Source organism: Polyergus mexicanus, unplaced genomic scaffold (assembly GCF_030449975.1).
Source record: "Polyergus mexicanus isolate NDT 795.1 unplaced genomic scaffold, iyPolMexi1.0 SCAF_7, whole genome shotgun sequence".
NCBI lineage: Eukaryota > Metazoa > Arthropoda > Insecta > Hymenoptera > Formicidae > Polyergus > Polyergus mexicanus.
Window position 1 is genome coordinate 5,251,553 of NW_027223327.1, and position 21,642 is coordinate 5,273,194.

The 21,642-nt window shown below is 47.7% G+C and overlaps 3 protein-coding genes across 3 annotated transcripts; 2 read left to right on the top strand and 1 right to left on the bottom strand.

The window, feature by feature from the left end:
- The first annotated feature begins 12,639 nt into the window (after nt 1-12,639).
- LOC138934877 (uncharacterized) lies at nt 12,640-14,143 on the top strand. Its single transcript, XM_070299023.1, has one exon. The coding sequence runs from the start codon at nt 12,986-12,988 to the stop codon at nt 14,090-14,092; it is 1,107 nt and encodes a 368-aa protein (XP_070155124.1). The 5' UTR covers nt 12,640-12,985; the 3' UTR covers nt 14,093-14,143.
- Nucleotides 14,144-14,546: 403 nt separating this feature from the next.
- On the top strand, nt 14,547-16,736 carry LOC138934921 (uncharacterized). The gene is made up of 3 exons (XM_070299074.1): nt 14,547-15,082; nt 15,290-15,782; nt 16,212-16,736. The coding sequence occupies exons 1-3, from the start codon at nt 14,547-14,549 to the stop codon at nt 16,734-16,736; spliced, it is 1,554 nt and encodes a 517-aa protein (XP_070155175.1).
- A 2,253-nt stretch (nt 16,737-18,989) lies between these two features.
- LOC138934922 (tropomyosin-like) lies at nt 18,990-19,958 on the bottom strand. Its single transcript, XM_070299076.1, has one exon. It carries the CDS (start codon nt 19,956-19,958, stop codon nt 18,990-18,992), a length of 969 nt encoding a protein of 322 aa, XP_070155177.1.
- Nucleotides 19,959-21,642: the final 1,684 nt, after the last annotated feature.

A 21,642-nucleotide genomic window follows, 5' to 3' on the forward strand; every position in this document is an offset into this window, starting at 1 on the left:
AACCGCGTTTTTCCTCTATCGCGGTCGCGTCCTTTATCGCGGTCGCGTAACAAACTTAATTATAGAGATTTTAAATCTATTTAAATATACTATTTAAATATACTATTTAAATATACTATTTAAATAGTTTTGACGTCAAGTTATTATATCAAGCTTTGCTCGGTTCTTGCCGTCAATTTACTGTCAGGTTATGTCAGCAAGTTTTGTCACCAAAATACAAACTTAATGCGGACACAGATGGTTACTACGAGAAGCGCGAGAACGAGAGGATGCGGGAGAAGGAAAGAGAAGCGTAAAGAATCGACGCTTCGCTTAACGTATAGCGTTTATTCATAAAAATCATATCTTACAAATGTGCGCTTCATTAACGCGTAAAATTACTCCGTGTCGAACGGTTGCGAATCGGGCTCGTAGTTCGCCAATCGTACACCCGCCCGCGATTCACCCTCGTCGACTGTCGCCGGTTCAGCCTCGTCCTCCATCGATCGCAATTCGGGCTCCTCGCCGATCGGTCGCGATTCGGGCTCCTCGTCGATCGGCGATGCGACGAATCGCCTAACCTCGGGAACGGCGAAGTCGCGCTCGCTCTTGCGAAGCGGACCGATTAACTCGGGGATGGCGAAGTCGCGCTCGCGCTCGTGAAGCCGACCGATTAAGTCGAACCGTTCGGGGGCTCGCGCGACGTCGCGTCGGCGAGCGTCGCGCAACGCGCTATGAACGCTTTGCCCTTGTGCGAGCATAGTCCTCGTTCTAGTTATTAAATCGTAGAGCGATTCTCGCGCCGTTCTTATACAGCCCTCTATTTCTTGTCTAAAATACAAAAGTAAAAATTAGTAAAAATTAGTAAAAGTAAAAGTTAGTAAAAGTAAAAGTTAGTAAAAGTAAAAATTAGTAAAAGTAAAACGTTATTAAAACATTATAATTTATTATAATTTCGATCGGATACTTACATTAAACGCGCGATATCTACGTCTTCGTTCAACTGAAAGGCGAGTCTAAACGAATCCGGACTATTCTCAATAACACCTTGCGCCTCCGCACGCAAATCCGTGGCGAGGTCTCCCAGAACGTAGGACTTTATCGCGATTAAATCTCCGTTTACATTAATATAATCGGCCGCGTTAATTATCTGTTCGATTCGTTCCATATCGAACAGTTCGCGACCGATTTTAACTCTCGCCACTTCGCGCTCCACCGTTTCGCGCTTCGTTATCTTGCGAGCGAGAATACTTTGACGCTTCTCGAAACGATCTCGCGTTTTATAAAAATCGACGCGCGGATGTCGCGGTACGATTTATCGATCGAGCCGCATCTTCCTTCCGCGACCGCTCCGTCGCCGGAAGGGGGTATCTCTACTCGCTCATCGAGTGTCCTTCTTAGAGGACAAATGAATAATAAAAATAGAAATAACAAAAAACATCCGTTAGATAATGCGCATTCCGAATACTCGGCGAACAATGAGATCATCATCGCCGGAAAGGAGTATCTAGGGGGCATCTAAGGGGTATCTCTAATTTATCGTCGCCGGAAGGAGGTATCTCTCTAATCGCTCATCGAGTGTCCTTCTTAGGGGACAAACGAATAATAAAATAGAAATAACAGAAAACATCCGTTAGATAACGCGCATCGTTGAAAGGGATATCTTTAATCGCTCATCGAGTGTCCTTCTTAGAGGACAAACGAATAATAAAATAGAAATAACAAAAGAGGAACTCGAGCGCGTCCGCTAGATAACGCGCATTCCGAACGCTCGACGTCGAAAGAGGCGCGTTTCCCTCTCCCACCCCCACCCACGTTATTCGTCGACGATAAAAATAGGCGTCTCGCGGAACGCGCGAATCAATCGCGCCCGGCATCTCTCGATAGTTTATCGCGTCTTCCCCGCTTCGCGCGATGACTAACGCGAGGACGCCTCTTCTCGCTCTAGTGTCCAAACGAACGGTGGGCAAATGAACGGTGTCCAAACGAACGGTGGGCAAATGAACGGTGTCCAAACGAACAGTGGGCAAATGAACGGTGTCCAAACGAACGGTGGGCAAATGAACGGTGTCCAAACGAACGGTGGGCAAATAACGGTGTCCAAACGAACGGTGTCCAAATGAACGGTGCGCATCTTTCTGTGTCCAAACGAACGGTGTCCAAATGAACAGTGTCCAATTGAGCGGTGTCCAAGTAAACGATGCGTATTTTCTTATGTGTCCAAAAGCTACTGTATCCAAAATTACTGTGTCCAATTGAACCGTGTGCACAATCTCGTGTCCATTTGTAATGTGTCCATTTGCACCGTGTCCAATTGTACTGTGTCCAAGTGAAGGCCACTCAATCGCCGCAACGTATGGTCGGTCGACATGACCGAGAAACGCTACGGTAGACCCATGACGCTCACGGATTACGCGACGTTTCTACCGGCGAATTTCACGCGTCTATCCGCCGCGTATCGAAGACCCTCGGGCGATCTCGCGCTATTCGCGAACGATTCGATCTACCTCGCGGAATATCTCAGTCTTAAACTAAAATCGGGTTGGCCGAGATATCTCCACGATATCGGACTTCCCCGAAACGTTAAAATCAACGCAGCGATAAATACGCACACAGGACGAACCTACGCTATATACGACGATGATAAAGTCGCGGAAATCGACGAGTGTTACATGATAGTCGTTAGACACGCTCCATTAAAAGATATATTTCCCGGAAATCCGTCTGCGATAACGTCGGCCTTCCGATACATCGATAGTAATCTATATTTCTTCGCCAAACGTCAGTTCTACGCCTTCAACGAATTCACGAATATCGTAACCTCGGCGGGTCCTTTCGATCTACGCGCGCTCGGCATCGAGTGTCCTACGGATGGACTGCTAAGGCAATTGCGCGATCTCCTTAGTCGCGTCTATCGTTTCGGCGACGCGACCGAGAGAGAGAGGATCGACGATGAGAACGACTAGAGCGACCCTACCGTTATTTTTTAAAAATAGAATATATAAGAGAAAACGCGCGAAAGGGGAAGAAGCGATCTCTACGCGAGTATATAAAGACCGTCCATCCGTTAAGTGCTTCATTATTGACGGAGAACACCGAAGCTAACGCGCGAGAAAGAACAAACGAGAAAGAACGAGCGACGATGTACGCGACAATGGGGGGACAACCGCAGCAGCAACACTCATTCGACGATCGATCGAGACTAACAGAGCGAGACCGCGAAGATAGCGCGGAATACGCTAAAAAAGCTAAAATGGACAATGGGTAAGACTATCAAATATTTATTCGAACTAATAATTCGCTAGCACCGTTTCTCTCATCGCTCATATCTATTTTTAGACGAGATCGCGATCGGACGCCAAGACGCGACGCGGACGTCTCGGTCGCGCGACCGCTCAGAATCTTAGGAAGACGCTATCTATTGACCAAAACTGCTTATAAACATCTGGAAATCAGCGTTAACGTCAGCCGACCCTCTTTCGTAGAAATCGTCCTCGGAGATTATCACGGCAAAGAGATCTCGCTAACGCCGGATACGTGGAAGGAACTGCTCGATCTACGACCCGCGCTTTTGTCACACTTTCGCTCCGACGAGCGCGACGAGGCGCGCCCGACGCCAATACACATCGGACAGTTGACGCTACGATTCGGCAAACTCAACAATCTCCGAATACTTCGTCTCGAAACGCCTAAAATTCGTCTAGCCGTATCGAAGAGCACCGTCGTAACTATATTAAATCTGGAACTTTGCGTCAACCGCATCGTTGCATCTTTAAGCGCGCGTGGACAACAAGCTGACTCGTTTCCTCGACATCGCGGCAGGCGCTCGCGATAAGGCGCTTATTCCCGCGATGATACGCGAGAGCGATATCTTCGACCGCAACGATATAATTGATTGCGAACTGCAGGCTCTGCTCTTCGGAGAATCGTGATACGCTTACTCGCGTACTCGTATTATCGTATTATTAATATATTAAAAAATTTGTAAAAGAAAACAATAAAAACACTTCTTCTCTTTCGCTAGAACGACGATGTCTCTTTATTTCACGACCTTTCAAAGATTCGCCATCTCGCTAAAGCGACAAGCGCGCTCCTATCGCCGCTAACGCGCGCCTCGAGAAGAGGAGAGCGACGAGGGACGCCCCTCCGTCCGCTCGACCGCCCACCGACGATCCCTCGCCCCCTCGACGCCGGGCGCCACCCGTCCGCTCGCGGATCGCGCGCTAGAAGCGTCGCGCGCGTCCCTAAAGAATCGCGACAGCGGATCGCGCGCTAGAAGCGGCGCGCGCCCCTAAAGAACGAGTCGCGTCAAGGTCGAATCGGGAGGAACCGCCACCTCCCCGAGCGCCATCTCTCGAGCGCTCTCGGCGACTCGTACCCACCGTTTCCCCCCGGCCGCGCTTCCCCTCTCACCCTACTTACCCCCCCCCCATACACCCGCCCAGCCCGATCTCCATCCCTCGAGCGCCTACAAACTGCTTCGAAACTATTTCTCTCTCTTCCTCCCCAACGGTAACCTCTCTCTCACACTCACAACAAACTGAGACAGAAGCAGCCTTACTATCCTACTATTAAACATTCACAAATTTATATTAATGGTAGTAGCTCGACCTTAGAAAAATCTATAATTAATATTAAATTGGAAAATAACAGTAAGTTATACATAGTTTCAGTAAAAGCCCAAAAAAGTAAACAAAGCGAATTTTTCTCGAGGAACCTAATCAACTTTTTTCGCAATTAGCTTTAAATAATCTTTCTAATTATTTCATGATAGCAGGCGATTTTAACGCAAAACATACGGATTGGTCGAATTCCGAAAACAATAAAAGAGGAATTGCACTGAGAAGTTGGATGGATGACAACGATATACTGTACAAATTAAAATTATATGGTCCCGACTCACCCTCCTATCCAAAGGGAGGATCATTCATCGATCTGGTTATGGCAGATGCAAGAATGGAACTCCAGACAAACGTAGACGGTAATCTTAATACATTGCCTCTCGACGGTGATCACAAAGCGATAGTAGTATATTTCTCTATTCACAACGATGAATTAGGATTAAACTCTACGGAAAATCATAGCTTAAATTATAATAAAGCGGATTGGAAAAAATTAAAAATTACACTCACAAAAGCCGAAATCGACATTCCAAACAATAGAAATTTTAGTATTAATGAAATTAATGATTTTACAGACACATTAGAATCACTGATGCAATGAATAAATCAGTTTCAAAAATTATGGTCTTGCGGTTTGCGGTATATGTATAAAACGGTCTTATAAGCTATCAAGTCGCGGTATGGATACAGAGCGGTCTTACGATCTAGTCTGAACGCGATGTACGCGGAACAGTCTTATCGTCTAACTGGACGCGATATTTACAAAACGGTCTTACGGTCTAATAGGGTCTGGTCACGATATGCGCGAAACAGTCTTACGGTCTAATCTGGACGCGGTATTTACAAAACTTTCTTACGGTCTAATTTGATCGGGTCGGATCGCGATATACGCGAAACGGTCTTTTGGTCTAATCTGGACGCGGTGTACGCGAAACGGTCTTATTATCTAAGGATGCGCCGTTCCAGCAACCGGGTAGCCCGGCATAAGCACGGGTAGCCCGTGACCTGGTTTAACGCGGGATGTCAGGATGCGCCGTCCCAACAACCGGGTAGCCCGGCATAACCACGGGTAACCCGTGACTTGGTTTAAAGCGGGATATCGGAGTGTGCCGTCCCAGCTACCGGGTAGCCCGGCATAAACACGGGTAGCCCGTGACCTTGTTTAACACGAGAGGTAGTTTCGGATCTGGAGTTGATGAGAGGACTCAGAATCGGGAACTGGTACCGGCGGTCGGCCTCTCACTCACGCGAATCGGTGTGTGGTGGGGTGGCTCCACGGTGGGCCCGCGACACGTGTGTGGGAACTTAGGGGCGTCATAGGCGCCGGACCTCAGGAAATGCGCGAGGTAGATCGGCCTACTAGGCTGCTAGTAACGGTATCGTTACACCACCCCCCCTTTAAAATCTAGACGCGGGGGAGGGTGTTATTGGCGGATCTGGTGGGAGGGCGTGGGGGCGGTGGCAACGTCTCGGGGTGCTCCGGGTTAGTCCGCGCCGTCTTCCTCCTCGGCGGGTCCTGAGGCCGGTTCCAAATCTTGCACGTGGACGTGTCGGTGCCATTTTCCTCTGGCGTCGCGAAAGTCGACCACGACCGGGGACAGGATCTTTCGGACTTCCAGGAGCCCGATGTACCTGTGGGCCAACTTGGCATTAAATGCGTCGCTCTTGATGGAAAGCGGTCGATCGCGTTTCCAAACTTGCTCGCCTATCTGCGAGCGCCAGTCGCGCCGGCGCAGGTTGTAATGGCATTCCTGTCTTTGGAACGCGCGAGCTAGATAGATTCGGACCACCTCGAAGGCCTCCTCGAGTCGCTTTCGGTTTATGTCCGGTCTTGGGCCGGCGGTCTCCGGTCCTCTGGGTGCGGTCGCGCCAATTCGCGTCCGTATAAAACGTACGCCGGGGTGTAGCCAGTGGCCTCGCTCTGTCGATCGCGAACTGTAGCGCGAAAATCCGCTCGTCCCAGTTTTTATATCGCTTCCTCACGTACTGGGCGATCATGATTTTAACCGTGCGGTTAGCTCGATCTAGCGGGTTGCACTGGGGTGCATATATGGGTGATTTCCGGTGTACGATCCCGAAGGCGGCGAGGAGCGTTTTGAATCGCTGGGACGTGAACTGCGTCCCGTTATCGTATATCAACGTTGTTGGGCACCTGTGCTGACGAGATGGTGGGTCACGACGCGCGCTAGATTTTCGACGGTGGCTCGGCGGAAGAGGATCATCTCGAACCATTTGCTGAAACGGTCCTGTATCGTTAAGAGTCAGGTATGCCCCTTTGTGGACCTAAGTAACGGCCCAACCAGGTCGACGGCCGCTTGTTGCCAGGGTCCGGTGCAGGCGGTTGCGCGAAGAGTTTCGGCCGGTCGCTGCTGCAAAGCCTTGTGCGCTATATACGTCGGGCATTTTCTGACGTAGCGAGCGATGTCCCTAAACATAATGGACCAGTAATATAGCGACGCGACGCGAGCGATGGTTTTCGCGGTGCCCAGATGTCCTGCTACCGGATCGTCATGCATTCGGCTGAGCAAGTCTGGGCGTTGTTCGGCGTGGACGCACTTCTTCCATTGGTCTTCGGACGGTGTTTCCCCAAAGTCCAGGTCGTGCAGGATATGCCGATAGAATTGGCCGTTTCAGATGTCGTAGTCGGACAAGTCGGCCGGTCTCGCCTTTATGTCTGCGAATATGCGGCGATACCAGCGGCACGTTGGTTGCTGCCTGATGGCATTGGCCTTAGGCGTACGAGACAGGGCATCAACCACTCGGTTAAGGGCCCCTTGGCGGTACTGAATATCGAAATCGTGTTGTTGAAGTTTGAACATCCATCTCCCTAGACGGCCGGTTGGTTCCTCGATTCGCTGGAGCCAACGAAGAGCCTGATGGTCGGTCAGGACCGTGAACCGATATTCCTCCAAGTACTCGCGCATCCGCCGGATGCCCCAGACGACTGCTAGGCATTCCAATTCGGTAGCACTGTAATTGCGCTCCGCGGCGTTGAGGGTTCGGCTGGCATAAGCGATAATATGCTCCCTCTCGTCAAGATGCTGGGTTAGTACAGCTCCCAGGCCGTGTGCGCTGGCGTTGGTTTGGAGGACGAACGGCTTCAAAAAGTCCGGACCGGTGCGGTGGTCAGGGCTTTCCTCAGCCCTCGAAAAGCGGCTTCTTCGTTGTCTGTCCATGTCGACTTGACCTTTTTATGGGTTAGCTAAGTTAGAGGCGCGGCGAGGGTCGAAAAGTTGGCAATAAAGCGCCTGTACCATGAGGTCACTTCCAGAAATAGGCGTACTTTCTTTACGGTGGTCGGTGTGGACCAATTCGCAACGGCGCTTACTTTTTCGGGATCGGTGCGGATACCCTAGCGGTCGATAACGTGCCCAAGATAGCGGAGGCTTGGCAAAAATGACATTTGTCCGGGTTGCGGCGGAGCCGTGCTTGCCTTAGGCGGCGAAACATCTGGGATAGGTGCCGTAGGTGATCCTCGAACGTACGGCTAGCGATAATAATATCGTCGAGGTACACTAAGACGTGCGGTTCGATTTCTGGCTCGAGTATCGTATCGAGCAACCGTTGGAAGGTGGCGGGTGCCGAGTGCAAGCCAAAGGGCATCACCCTGAACTGCATCAGGCCTCGACCAGGTACGGTAAATGCGGTTACGGGCCGGCTGGACGGAGTGAGCGGCACTTGCCAATACTTGCCGCTCTTGAGGTCGAGCGTGGACAGGTATTTGGCCCCACGCAGTTTTTCGAGCGTGGCCGTAATGTGCGGGAGCGGATAGGCATCGCGGATAGGATGCCGCGTTTAGCTTTGGGTAGTCTATGCAAAAGCGATAGGCCCTTCTTTTTGACCAGGACGATGGGGGAACTCTAGGCGCTGGTTGAGGGTTCGATAACGCCTTCTTGTTCCATCGTTCGGACCTCTTGGTCAATAACTGCCAGCATGGCCGGATTGCGTGGCGATACCGTTGCTTAATCACGGGGCCGGGCTTGAGACGGATATGATGCTGCACTCGGTTGGTCGGTCCTCTCACTCGCTCGAATTTTGGCAATTCGGCTTTTAAGAATGCTGCCAGGCGTTGTGCCTCCTCGGAGGTATTCTCGGTCGGACCGGCGGTTACGACACCCAGGTTAGTTGGGTCGCTTATCGGTCCCCTTGGCGGCGGCGGTGGCGGTAGTGTAATCCGCAGTTTGGCCCATAGATCTATGTCTATGAGCATCGGGCTGCTCAGGCTCGGCAAAACGGCGAACTGGTGTCGGATCCTTTCCCCCTGGACGGTGATAGGGAGCTCGAAAGTTTCGGTGATGGGGATCCGTGTCCCATTTGCTAGGTTGATGTGTGTGGCTACGGTGTTCGGATGCTGCGTTCGGGTTTGTACTCGGCGAGCGGTTTCGGCGCTGATGAACGATATCTTTGATCCGGTGTCGAGCAGAATTCGTCGCGGCTGTAATCGGCAGCCGCCACTGTTGATCCGGGAGCCTTGCGTTCCTCTTGCCGGCGCAATTTCTCAATTTCCTCAATGTCGGTGACCCGTGCGCTGAGCGCACTTGTATTGGTAATCTCGCCTCTCCGGATGTACAGGCGATACTCTGGTCGCATGTTTGCGTAGAGCTAGTCGAGCTGGTCTTGGGGCGTGTAGCCGCCCGCACGCCGCATGAGCGTCAATACTTCGGCGAATTGTTGAAACACCTCTCGCGGTTGCTGCTTCCGCCCCTGGATTGTATTCTTTAATTGGTACTCTTTAATTGGAGTACTCGCTAGACAAATATTGGACGCGGAAGTCCCGACAGAACTGGGACCACTGGGTCCAGCTGTCGCGGCAGTTGCGATACCACAACAGTGGATCGCCGCGAAGGAGCTCGGGTAGTCTTAAAAGCAGCTGATCGTCGGTGTAGCTGTACCCTCGCTTCAGTTCGTCTACGCGTTCCAGAAACAACAATGGGTCTTTGCCGTCGAAATGGCACCCGCATTTCCAGATTTGGTTCATGACTTTGGCTGAATCGGTCATGGTCGCCCCGGACGTGCCGGCAATGGGGCTCTCGTTCGGTGGTGGCATCTTATGTCTTCTGGGGAGTGGCCTTCACTTGGACACAGTACAATTGGACACGGTGCAAATGGACACGTTACAAATGGACACGAGATTGTGCACACGGTTCAATTGGACACAGTGCATTTGGACACAGTAATTTTGGATACAGTAGCTTTTGGACACATAAGAAAATACGCATCGTTTACTTGGACACCGCTCAATTGGACACTGTTCATTTGGACACCGTTCGTTTGGACACAGAAAGATGCGCACCGTTCATTTGGACACCGTTCGTTTGGACACCGTTATTTGCCCACCGTTCGTTTGGACACCGTTCATTTGCCCACCGTTCGTTTGGACACCGTTCATTTGCCCACTGTTCGTTTGGACACCGTTCATTTGCCCACCGTTCGTTTGGACACCGTTCATTTGCCCACCGTTCGTTTGGACACCGTTCATTTGTACACAGAAACATGCGCACTGTTTGTTTGAATATGTAACAGATGGAGAGAAATAAAAATCATTTTGGGAAAATATAATCAGTATTCTTATAACACTTTATACTGGTAAATCTATGTAAAATATGAAATCGTGAAAAGGAGATACATTTGAAGGTTATAATATCTGTCAAAATAAAATATATTCATACTTATATATCTCTGATACTGATGTCATTAATTTTACATTGCTTTTAGCACTTTGTTTAACCTTTCGCATATTTGGATGTCATGCATGGATACAGTAGGTTCCGCTCCCCCTGCGGGGGGGCTCCACTTCCGGAAGATATAATCTAACCCAAACCTATTTCTTATTTAAAACAAAAATTTGGTGTGGATTACGTCGTGTAACTTAAATCAAATTTTGGTGTCCAAACGAACGGTGTCCAAACGAACGGTGGGCAAATGAACGGTGTCCAAACGAACGGTGGGCAAATGAACGGTGTCCAAACGAACAGTGGGCAAATGAACGGTGTCCAAACGAACGGTGGGCAAATGAACGGTGTCCAAACGAACGGTGTCCAAATGAACGGTGCGCATCTTTCTGTGTCCAAACGAACGGTGTCCAAATGAACAGTGTCCAATTGAGCGGTGTCCAAGTAAACGATGCGTATTTTCTTATGTGTCCAAAAGCTACTGTATCCAAAATTACTGTGTCCAAATGCACTGTGTCCAATTGAACCGTGTGCAAAATCTCGTGTCCATTTGTAACGTGTCCATTTGCACCGTGTCCAATTATACTGTGTCCAAGTGCACCACTCCCTCTTCTGGGATGGTAACGCGAAACGCGAAAAGGGCCGTATTGAGCACTACAAAACAGCGGAGCTTTCGGTGTAGCTTGTCAAGAATCCCTACGGTTTCGAGTCCGTCCGCGGACAGTAATTTTACCATCTCGTCTTTCCTTAACTTGTTTACCCACGCGGGCATTTAGCTAGGTTGAGTGAACTGAAGTCTCCACTAGATTAGTCAGGTCCCTGTTCGGGCACCATGTAACCGTTCACCTTTCCCGTACGCCTCAGATTAGGCTCGCCGGTGCCAGAATTCGAGAGAAGGAGAAAACTCGAATTCACTCTTCCTCAGTATAAGCGGTTTAATGATTAGTTTATTCAAACGGTTATTAAAGATTCAACACTAAAAGCTATATTTACTATGAAAACGTGCGACAGCGATCCGTACAAAACTCGCAGGAACAATGTTGCGGTAACGGGCGCTCGTGCAAGGCTCGCGAAGCAAGCGCAGCTCATGCAGGCGGTGCTGGGATGTTCTGCGGTCGCAATGTTTATATGCAAGCAATTATTATTATTACAATAAGATTGATAGCAGCTACTACAAGAAGGAGATTTTAAAAACTACGAGGTGTCGCGTGGCCCTTAGTGTGGTTCCAACCGCCTGATCGCCTTATCCTTAGAAGGACTAGCACGCTGGTGTAGTCTAGAGGCCGCGTATAAAGGTGGAGTTAGTGTGACGCGGGTGGTTATCCTAAGAAGGCTAATTAGTAGGATAGTAAGGCCGATTTTGGATCAGTTTTACGTGAGTGTGAGAGAGAGGGTATCGTTGGGGAGTAAGAGAGAGAGATAGTTTCGGAGCAGTTTGTGGGCGCCCGAGGGATTGAGAGCGGGCTGGGCGGGTGCATGGGGGGGTAAGTAGGGTGAGAGGGGAAGCGCGGTCGGGGGGAAGCGGTGGGTACGAGTCGCCGAGAGCGCTCGAGAGATGGCGTTCGGGGGTGGCGGTTCCTCCCGATTCGCGACCTCGACGCGACTCGCGCCCCTAGCGCGCGGTCCGCCGTCGCGATTCTTTAGGGGGGCGCTTCTAGCGCGCGATCCGCCGTCGCGATTCTTTAGGGGGGCGCGCCGCTTCTAGCGCGCGATCCGCCGTCGCGATTCTTTAGGGGGGCGCGCCGCTTCTAGCGCGCGATCCGCCGTCGCGATTCTTTAGGGGGGCGCTTCTAGCGCGCGATCCGCGAGCGGGCGGCGGGCGCCCGGTGTCGAGGGGGGCGGGGGATCGTCGGTGGGCGGTCGAGCGGACGGAGGGGCGTTCCTCGTCGCTCTCCTCCTCTCGAGGCGCGCGTTAGCGCGAGCGCGCTCGTCGCGTTTCGGGGCGAGTTTTTTTTCATTTTCCGGCGACGTCGCGCGTCCGAGAGCGAGTATCCGGTTCGGTTAATCGGGGGCGCGTCCTCGCTATTTTCCTCGTTATAAAAGGACGCCGCGATGATCTCGAGGTGTTAGTACGTTCGAGGATATTTCGCGGCGCAATGAAGCGCGCGCCGAGCGCTTTAACGAGATTAGCCGGAAGAGCGGTGAATGTTCGAATCGGAAGTATCGAGGATATATGGAATTTGGAGATACCGAATTGTTTGAAGAAAGAACTACGCGAACGTTATATAGAGGATCGTTTGTACTGTATAGAAGAGATCGATTTCGCGGAAGAGTTCGTGCGAGAGGCGAGCGAGACGCGATTCGACGAACCTTTCGCGAATGTCGGAGCAGATGGCTATTTGCTCTATCGCAATTGGAGACAGCGATACGGAATTCCGAAATTTTCGTGGGAGGTGAATCACGTCGTGCATTGTTTCTTTAAGTTCGGTTGCCGATTCGAGAACGGAGAGTATTTCGAGGAGAACGAGAGATATTGCGCGTATTGCGCGCGTAGCTCGAGTTTCGCGAAGAGCGTATCGACGCACGTGACGAAAACGGTGTATAGCGAGATGGTGCCCGCTTGCGATCTCGTCGACGAGGTTTTCGACGTGTCGAATAATTGGTGCGCCGGCTGCGAGACGAGAGCTTTGTTCTACATCGAGAATTACGACGAGGAGGAGACGTGGTTTATTTGTAAAAAATCTTGGCGTTCGTTAGACGACGAGTGACGAGATGGAGGCGCGCGATCTTCTCGATAGCGCGCGGGACGTCGCGACGGGGAACGCGTATCGCGCGTGGGCGCGACGGTGCGACGAGTGTCTCGAGTCTCTGCGGGAGAGATGTCGAGGAGAGCGCCGAGGGAGATCGACCGGAGCGATCAATTCTCTTATCGCTCGAATCGTTCGATTAACGGGCGCGAGAGACGATCTGCGTCGACGTTTCGAACGCGTGGGAGGCGGCGTAGAGGAACGCGAGGGATTCTCGTGGTCCGAGATCGAGACGGCTTTCTCTAGACGCGTTTTAACCGGCGCGGTTATTAATTTCGATTATATCGAACCTCGACGATTTCTCGAGGACGCTAGAGATACCGTGCACGATCGAATACGCGATGTTATGAATGAATATAACGGTGTTAAGGTCAATACCGTATTTATTGGCGAGTTCGTTTCGGGCGACAAGATCGATGTTAAGACTATTGTCACGAAGAATTATCCGCTTCTACCTCTTTCCGACTTGCGAGAGTGGTACGAGAAGCGAGTGGTCGACGCTACTCTAACCTCGTTGGAAGAATTTCAGGAGCGCGATAGTGGATGGGCGTTATCGCGAATATTCAATTTAACTGTGAACGTGAACAGATACAATCCTATGCACGCGGGATGTCGCGTTAAATTGCCGCGAGAGATCGCGTTGAAGAAAGCGGTGATAAACGTGCAATCTAATGACAATGCGTGTTTCGCATGGGCGGTGGTCGCCGCTCTGTATCCAGCTGAAAAAAACGTGGGTCGGAAATCTTCGTACCCGCATTATACGACGGTGCTGAATCTGAAGGGCGTTAAATTTCCTATGAGTTTGAACAAAATTACTAGATTCGAGCGTATTAACGACATATCTATTAATGTGTATACCGTTCGAGATAAAAAGGAGGGAAAAGACGGTTGTCGCGTTGTTCCTTTGCGTCTCACTGACGATAAAAAGAACAGACACGTTAATCTGTTGTATTTTGACGATATGACGCGACGAGATGACGCGACGCATTTCGCGTGGATTAAGAATTTGTCGCGACTCGTCGGCTCGCAACTCAGCGGTAGACGACATAAATCGCATATATGCGATCGGTGAGTACTAATTAAAAAAATCGTCGCGCGATGTTGATAATGCGCGAGATTTAAAATGTGCGTTATGTCGCAGATGCATGCACTATTTTCGAACGAGCGATAAGTTATCGGCTCACAGCGTGGACTGCGAAAGGATGAACGAGTGCGCTATAGTTCTTCCTACCAAAGACGACAAATGGTTAGAGTTTCGTAACTATAGTAGAAAGGAGCGACTTCCATTCGTGGTGTACGCTGATCTCGAATGCGTACTGAAGAAGAAAGAGGAGAGGAGAACGTCGAATACATCTATCGTTCAGCATCACGAAGTTTATAGCGCCGGATATTACGCGCAATGCGCGCTCGATGGCGTTAGCTCTTTTTACAGAGCTTATCGCGGTGAAAATTGCGTATTGTGGTTCGTTAGAGAACTGCACGATCTAGCGCTTCGCGCGAAAATTGTTCTCGATATCGATGCTCCTATGACAAATCTTACATCGGATGAATGGGAGAGATTCATAAACGCGACGCGCTACAGCATATGCGAGAAACCGTTCGAATTGGGAGACGCTCGCGTGCGCGATCACTGTCATTTGACTGGACGGTACAGAGGTCCGGCGCATTCGAATTGTAATTTAAATTATAAGGATACTTACGTAATTCCCGTATTCTTTCACAATTTATCGGGTTACGACGCGCATTTTATCATTAAAGATGTAGCTAACGCTTTTCCCGGTAGCGTGGAAATATTGCCGATAACGAAAGAAACGTATATCTCTTTCACGAAGAACGTCGAAGATGCGTGGGACGAGGGATGGTTCGGAAAACGCTTGAAGTTGCGTTTCGTGGATTCTTTCAAATTTTTAAGCGCGAGTCTCGAGAAATTGGCGTCGTATCTAGACAAAAGCGAGTTGAGGATCGCGCGTTCGGAATTTTCCGATCTTAGCGACGCCGATTTCGAGCTTCTCGCGCGAAAGGGTGTATTTCCGTACGAGTATGTCGACGATGTAGATAAATTGTTAGAGACTCGTCTACCGCCGCGCGAGGCTTTTCACAGTTCGCTAACCGGTGACGCGATATCTGAGAACGATTACGCGCGCGCGATAAGAGTCTGGGAGCGATTTCGCGTCGAAACGTTAGGCGATTATAGTGATTTGTATTTAAAGACCGACGTTCTTCTATTGGCCGATGTTTTCGAAAATTTTCGTGACGCGTGTATGAGAAGATATAATTTAGATCCCGCGTATTATTACACGTTACCGGGATACACATGGGACGCTATGTTGAAGTATACGAGTGTGCGATTCGAATTATTAACCGACATTGATATGGTAATGTTCGTGGAGCGTGGAATACGCGGCGGGCTAAGTCAATGTTCCAACAGATACGCGCGCGCTAATAACAAATATTTACAGTCATACGATTCTTCGGAACCATCGTCGTATCTCATGTACTTCGATATAAATAATTTGTACGGATGGGCGATGTGTCAATCGTTGCCTTACGAAAATTTTCGATGGGTCGATAACGTTACGAGCGTTGATTTTATGTCCGTGACATCGGACTCGCCTATCGGTTATATTCTAGAGGTCGACCTTGCATATCCGTCCGACCTTCACGATTCTCACGCTGACTTGCCATTCTGCCCGACGCGCGATAAGCCGCCCGGAAAACGAGACGAGAAGCTTCTCGCCACGCTGTACGATAAGAACCGTTACGTAATATATTATCGCAATTTGCAGCAATGCGTTCGACACGGATTACGCATTACGAAAATACACAGAATATTGCGATTCGCGCAATCTTCATGGTTGCGCGAATACATCGAACTGAATACACGATTACGAATTAACGCGAAAAACGAGTTTGAGAAAAATCTATACAAATTAATGAATAATGCCGTGTTTGGCAAAACTATGGAAAACGTGCGCAATCATTCGAATGTTCGACTCGTGACTCGATGGGACGGGCGATACGGCGCGGAGGCGATGATCGCGAAGCCGAATTTTCACAGTAGAAGCGTTTTCGCGGAGGATCTCGTAGCTGTAGAATTGCGTAAACTCGAGATTAAGTTCAATAAACCAATTTATGTAGGTATGTGTATTCTCGATATATCTAAAATTCGTTTATACGAATTTCACTACGAGTACATGCTACCATTGTATCGAGATAAGTGTAAAATAATGTACACCGATACGGATAGTCTCATTTATCGCGTCGAGTGCGAGGACATATACGAGAATATGAAGCGCGATATCGACAAGTTCGATACGAGCGATTACGCAATGGACAATGCGTATGGAATGCCTCTCGCTAATAAAAAAATACCCGGTGCGATGAAGGATGAGAACGCTGGCGCGATTATGACCGAATTTATTGGACTTAGAGCGAAAATGTACGCGCTGCGAGTCGCCGGTAAAAGCGATACAAAAAGAATCAAGGGTGTTAAGAGCGGCGTTGTCGCGAGAACGATAACGTTTGACGATTACGCGCGCTGTCTTCGACAGGGGATCGAGATGAAGCGCGAGCAGTTTTGTATAAGATCCGAGTTACACGAGATGTATACAGTATCGGAATTGAAAATCGCGCTCAGTCCGCACGATGACAAACGATACACGATATCGGGAACTACGGATACGTTACCGTGGGGACATTATAAAATACCGTTGTAGGGAGCGAAAAAATACTATACGTTTCTTAAAACATTTAAACTTTAGTTAGTAGTTTATTTAGTATAAACATATTTTATAAATAATATATTACCATTGTATTTTCGATATAATTCACGATTGCGTCGAAAAAACATCGATGGACGTTCTACGAATCGTTTCGAAGAACAAATTTGCGCGAATAATATAATTTGAATATAATTTGAATATAATTTGAATATAATTTATTATAATAGATTTTTAATAAAATAATAAAAATTAATCGGTTTTATTTATTAGATTTTAATAAAAAATCGTGAAAATGTTCGATCAGTCTTATATATAATAGGTATTAGATATAAAATCTATTATAAATAAGACTGATCGTACATTTTCACGATCTTTCTATTATGCTCTCGGAAGTGTTTTATATAGAATAATGTGAAAAAGATGTTAATGCGAGTTTTAGTGTTATCATAGTGACGTAATAAAGAATGTATACAAAGCGCGAGAAAGAGTACGTATAAAGTTTGAAAGAGAGAACGCAGGATACGGCGGCCGCGTAGCGGTGCGAGAGAGAACTCGTATAGAACGCGAAAAAATGAACTTTTTGTGTTTTTGCGATATAAAAGTCGTGGAAACCACCATTCTGTCCAAGTCTTGGCAAATCTCGACTCGATTTGGCAAATTCGCATTCTACTTCATTAGCATCGAACATATATTATGCTACATGCTACATGCAAACGAGATAGAATGCGAGAATCTGCCTTAAATCGAGTCGAGATTAGCCGCGAATTGGACAGATCGATGATTTCCATGACTCTTTATTATATTCTTGAAAGTGTTATATATAGAGTAACGCGAGAATAAAGCTACCGCGAGAATAAAGTTACCGCGAGATACGATGTTCGCTTAACAATGCGATGAAGAATATATATAAAATATAAAAAAGAGTCCGCATAAAGCGCAAAAGAGAGAACGCAGGATATGGCGGCCGCGTAGCGGCGCGAGAAAGAGTTTATATGGAGCGCAAGAGAGAACTCGTACAAATTACGATTGTTTTATAATCATACGATTTAAAGATTAATAATAATAATTACTCTATAATCGATTATTTAAACGGTTAATCGATTTTCACAAGTTTTAATTTTAATTGTATTGTGTTATTATTTTTTTCTTTGTTTTATAATTATACGATTATTTCAGTTTTAACATGTCTACAATTTTTTCTAAGATTTTCCTTGTTTTATAATTATACGATTATTTTAGTTTTAACATGTCTACAATTTTGTATAATATATAATATGTATAATATGTATAATATGTAGTTTTATTTAATAAAAATACATTTTTATCATAATACAGCTGTTTTATTTATCCAAGAATTGTGCGATTCGTCCATTCCTAACCATTTCACGTAAATCTTGTCACCCTTTCGACGCAGCACCTTTTCTACGAGATACACGTCGGGATCGCCAACGCGCAACAATTCGTGCTCGTAGAATCCTCCTGCGATCGGCTCGCCGCGCGAATCCTTTAATAGATACGTTACGGGATTAGTCCGTTGTATCTTAGTTATTCGAAAAATCTCTGTAGTCCAGTTGGGTGTGAAGCCTTTCTCGAAAATCGTTTTAAATTTACTGATGCGTACCGGATCGGCTACTTTAAATTTCGCCGGAGCCGCGATTTTTATATTGCTGTATACAGTATTTAAAAGTTTATCGGCAATTTTTGGAGTTACGTCGACAGGTCTCATATTTATAGTGCGATGTTTTCGCGTGTTATATTCCTCGACGAGTCGTGGTAACTCGTCGATCCACTTGTACGTTCCGTTTAGCGTGAAATACTTCCACATAAAATTTTTGAGCGTACGATTGAATCGTTCGACTATCGACGCTTTCATCACCGAATATGTCGAATAATGATTTACTTCGTGCTTCTTCGTAAAATTTCGCATATCGGCATTGTAAAATTCTTTTCCTTTATCGGTCTGTAGATTTTTCGGACACCTCTTAGAGTCTCGTATTATTTTAGATAACGCTCGAGTAACCTCGTTCGCGCTTTTGCTCTTAAGCGGTACAGCCCATGCGTATTTGCTTAATACGTCGATAACGGTGAGTATGTAGTTGTGGCCTTTGTTGAGTCTCGCGTAAGGACGCATCTCGACCACATCCGCTTGCCATAGGTCGTCGTACCCGCGCACCGCAACGCGACGACGCGAGAAGTTTCTTCTCGCGGGCGCGTGCAATTCCTCGACTAATCTTCGTTTTTTAACGCTCATAATTCTTTTTTCTTTCTCTCGAGAATAACGTTGAATTGGATCTCTTTTTCGAGAGGTTCGCCACTCCCGCTAATCTCTCTTTCAAGCGGATCGTCGTTACCGCTAATCTCTTTTTCGAGCGGATCGCCGCTCCCGCTAATCTCTTTTTCGAGCGGTTCGCCGCTCCCGCTAATTTTTCTTTCGAGCGGTTCGCCGCTCTCGCTAATCTTTCTTTCGAGCGGTTCGCCGCTCCCGCTAATCTTTGCCAGTTCTCTCACTCTTCCCGATAGCTCGTCTGCGTCTCTCTTCAATCGTGACGTTGAATTTTCCAATTCTCGTATCTTCGTCTCGGATTTCACCGCGGAATTCGCCGCGATACGCGATTTTTGACTTAGTTCTTGTATTGTTTTACCTTGATTGAACATTATTTTACGATCGTTCGCGTTTCTCGTCGAGAACTCCGTTGCGTTGAGCGATATAGTTTTTTTCGCGACTTCGATTTGATCGCTTAAACCTTTGATTCGTTTATCTAAAACATCGATTCGTTTATCTAGAGCGTTAGCGCTCGTTTCTATTCTCGAAATGGAATTTTCCACAGCGTCTATTCGTTTACTCAGAACGTCATCGCGTGTTTTTATCTCGGAAACGAAACTCTCTGCGACGTCTATTCGTTTACCTAAAGCGCTATCGAGCTGAGCGAGTCTCGTGAATAGTAGAATCACGCCCTGCCCCGCTTCGTTCGCGTCTTTTCTTAATTGCGATGTGATTCCCTCGACGTAGTTTTTGCTTGTCGCATCGGCGTCCTCCTCAGGTTGAGCCAAGCGTTTTATTTTACGCTCTCTCGCGTCGTATTCAATGGAAGAGCTTAGACACAGCGCGTTATCGCGCACGTAACTTCGCAGAGACTCGATAGCCGGACGTAGTCTTCCGGTTCTCGCGTCGTAGCCTCGATTTTTTAAAGGTGAGCCAAATTTGCTCACGGACATCGCGAATTCCGCGTACGACTGCGACAGTCATCCACGCGACAGTTCGATTTATACGATCGCTCCTGTTTCGCGAAGCTCCTCGATTATCGATAGAATCTCGTTTTCGTGAGCGTTGTTGCCGGCTCGACGCGAAGCGTCTAATAATCGCAAACGATCCACTACTTCGTTTGGATCGTCCCAATGGACGTAATCGATTTTATTGTCCGTGACACGCATAGTCGACGATACGCGACCCGCGCCTGTTTTTTTCGCGCCGCTGTTGTGAATAAGCGGAGCGATAATAAATTTGTATTTATATCCTTTATTTCCTAAGACAGATTTTTTAGCGTCATGATCACGTCTATGAGCGTTCGTTGTTAACAATATACTTCTGTATGTTAATTTATCTTTTTCTGTATATATGAGACTATTAGGAATTTTCATAAAAATTAATTCATACAAACCGGGAGTACCGACATATTTAATCTCATCTATAAATATGGAATCATTCGCGTCTACGTCAAATCGCTTATCGCCGAGCATCGCACCTTTCTCGCCGATGTAAACTCCGTAAACGTGATCAATCTCGTTCGGCGCTTCTCCGCCGAGAAGAGTCCCCATATATTTTCGCCCTAACGGTCCTAGTCGACCGTGCGATATTTCGCGATCTTGAGCAATTCGCGAAATTTGTTTAACGGGTATTTCGGATATCGAGGGCGATTCGAGACTCTCGGATTCGAACGTTTCATATTCTTCGGTTTCGTTTCGCGCGAATGGGTCTCTTTCGACGAAAGATTCGTTTAATGGAGTAGAAACGGCGTTCAATCGTCGTCGAGCGCGTATTCGTTTCGCTTTAGGTTTTTTCCAAACGGGAGTTAGTGCTTCATCTTTCCATTTTTCCTCGACGCTCGTCGAGGGTGAAATGTCGGTTGCGTCTTGTTTTATCATTTCGCGCTTAATTTCATTTCGCTCTATCTCGTCTCGCTCAGCGCGATCAGCGATACGTCGCAGCGGTTCGACGATTGGTTTGAAACGACTCTCTATCGCGATCTCGCTTTCCATTTTTCCAGTTTTTAATGCTCTGTGTTTTTTACGAATCGATGCGCGCGTTTTAGCTATCTCTTTTGCTGTTTTTTCGCGTTCGCCGATATCCGTCGAGGCCATTGCAACTTCTTCTAACTCGCGAGAGAGCGATTGACGCGTTCGACGTATTCGCGACAACTGATCGTTCTACGGTACAATGAAATCATTAAATCCTCGTCTGTATCTACCAGCGCGGAGCGCGCTATCTTTGTCGATTACTAAGAAACCATATTTATATCGCCAACACGCGCGACATAGCGCGTGAAAATTCTCGTACGACATATCCGTGTTCACGTGATCGTTGTATGCGTGACGTAAATTAGTACCATCTTGTTTAAAAAGAATTAACAAATTAGCGTTATCTCGAATCAAATGCTTCGGTATTTTAGCATACGTTTGGCACAGATAGAAGCAATCGACGTTCGAGTGTCGACCCATAGCGAAATATTCTCTGATAGTATTTTGTTTGTCGCACGCTACATCGTCGAACACGAATATCGAATTCGGGAGAGCTTCGCTGGGTGAAATAACGTCAAAGTTATTAGAAAATGTGAAATAACCTATATCTTCCATCGGTGTTAATAAATTTTCTAAATATTGATATTTAGGCTGCTGCAATGAC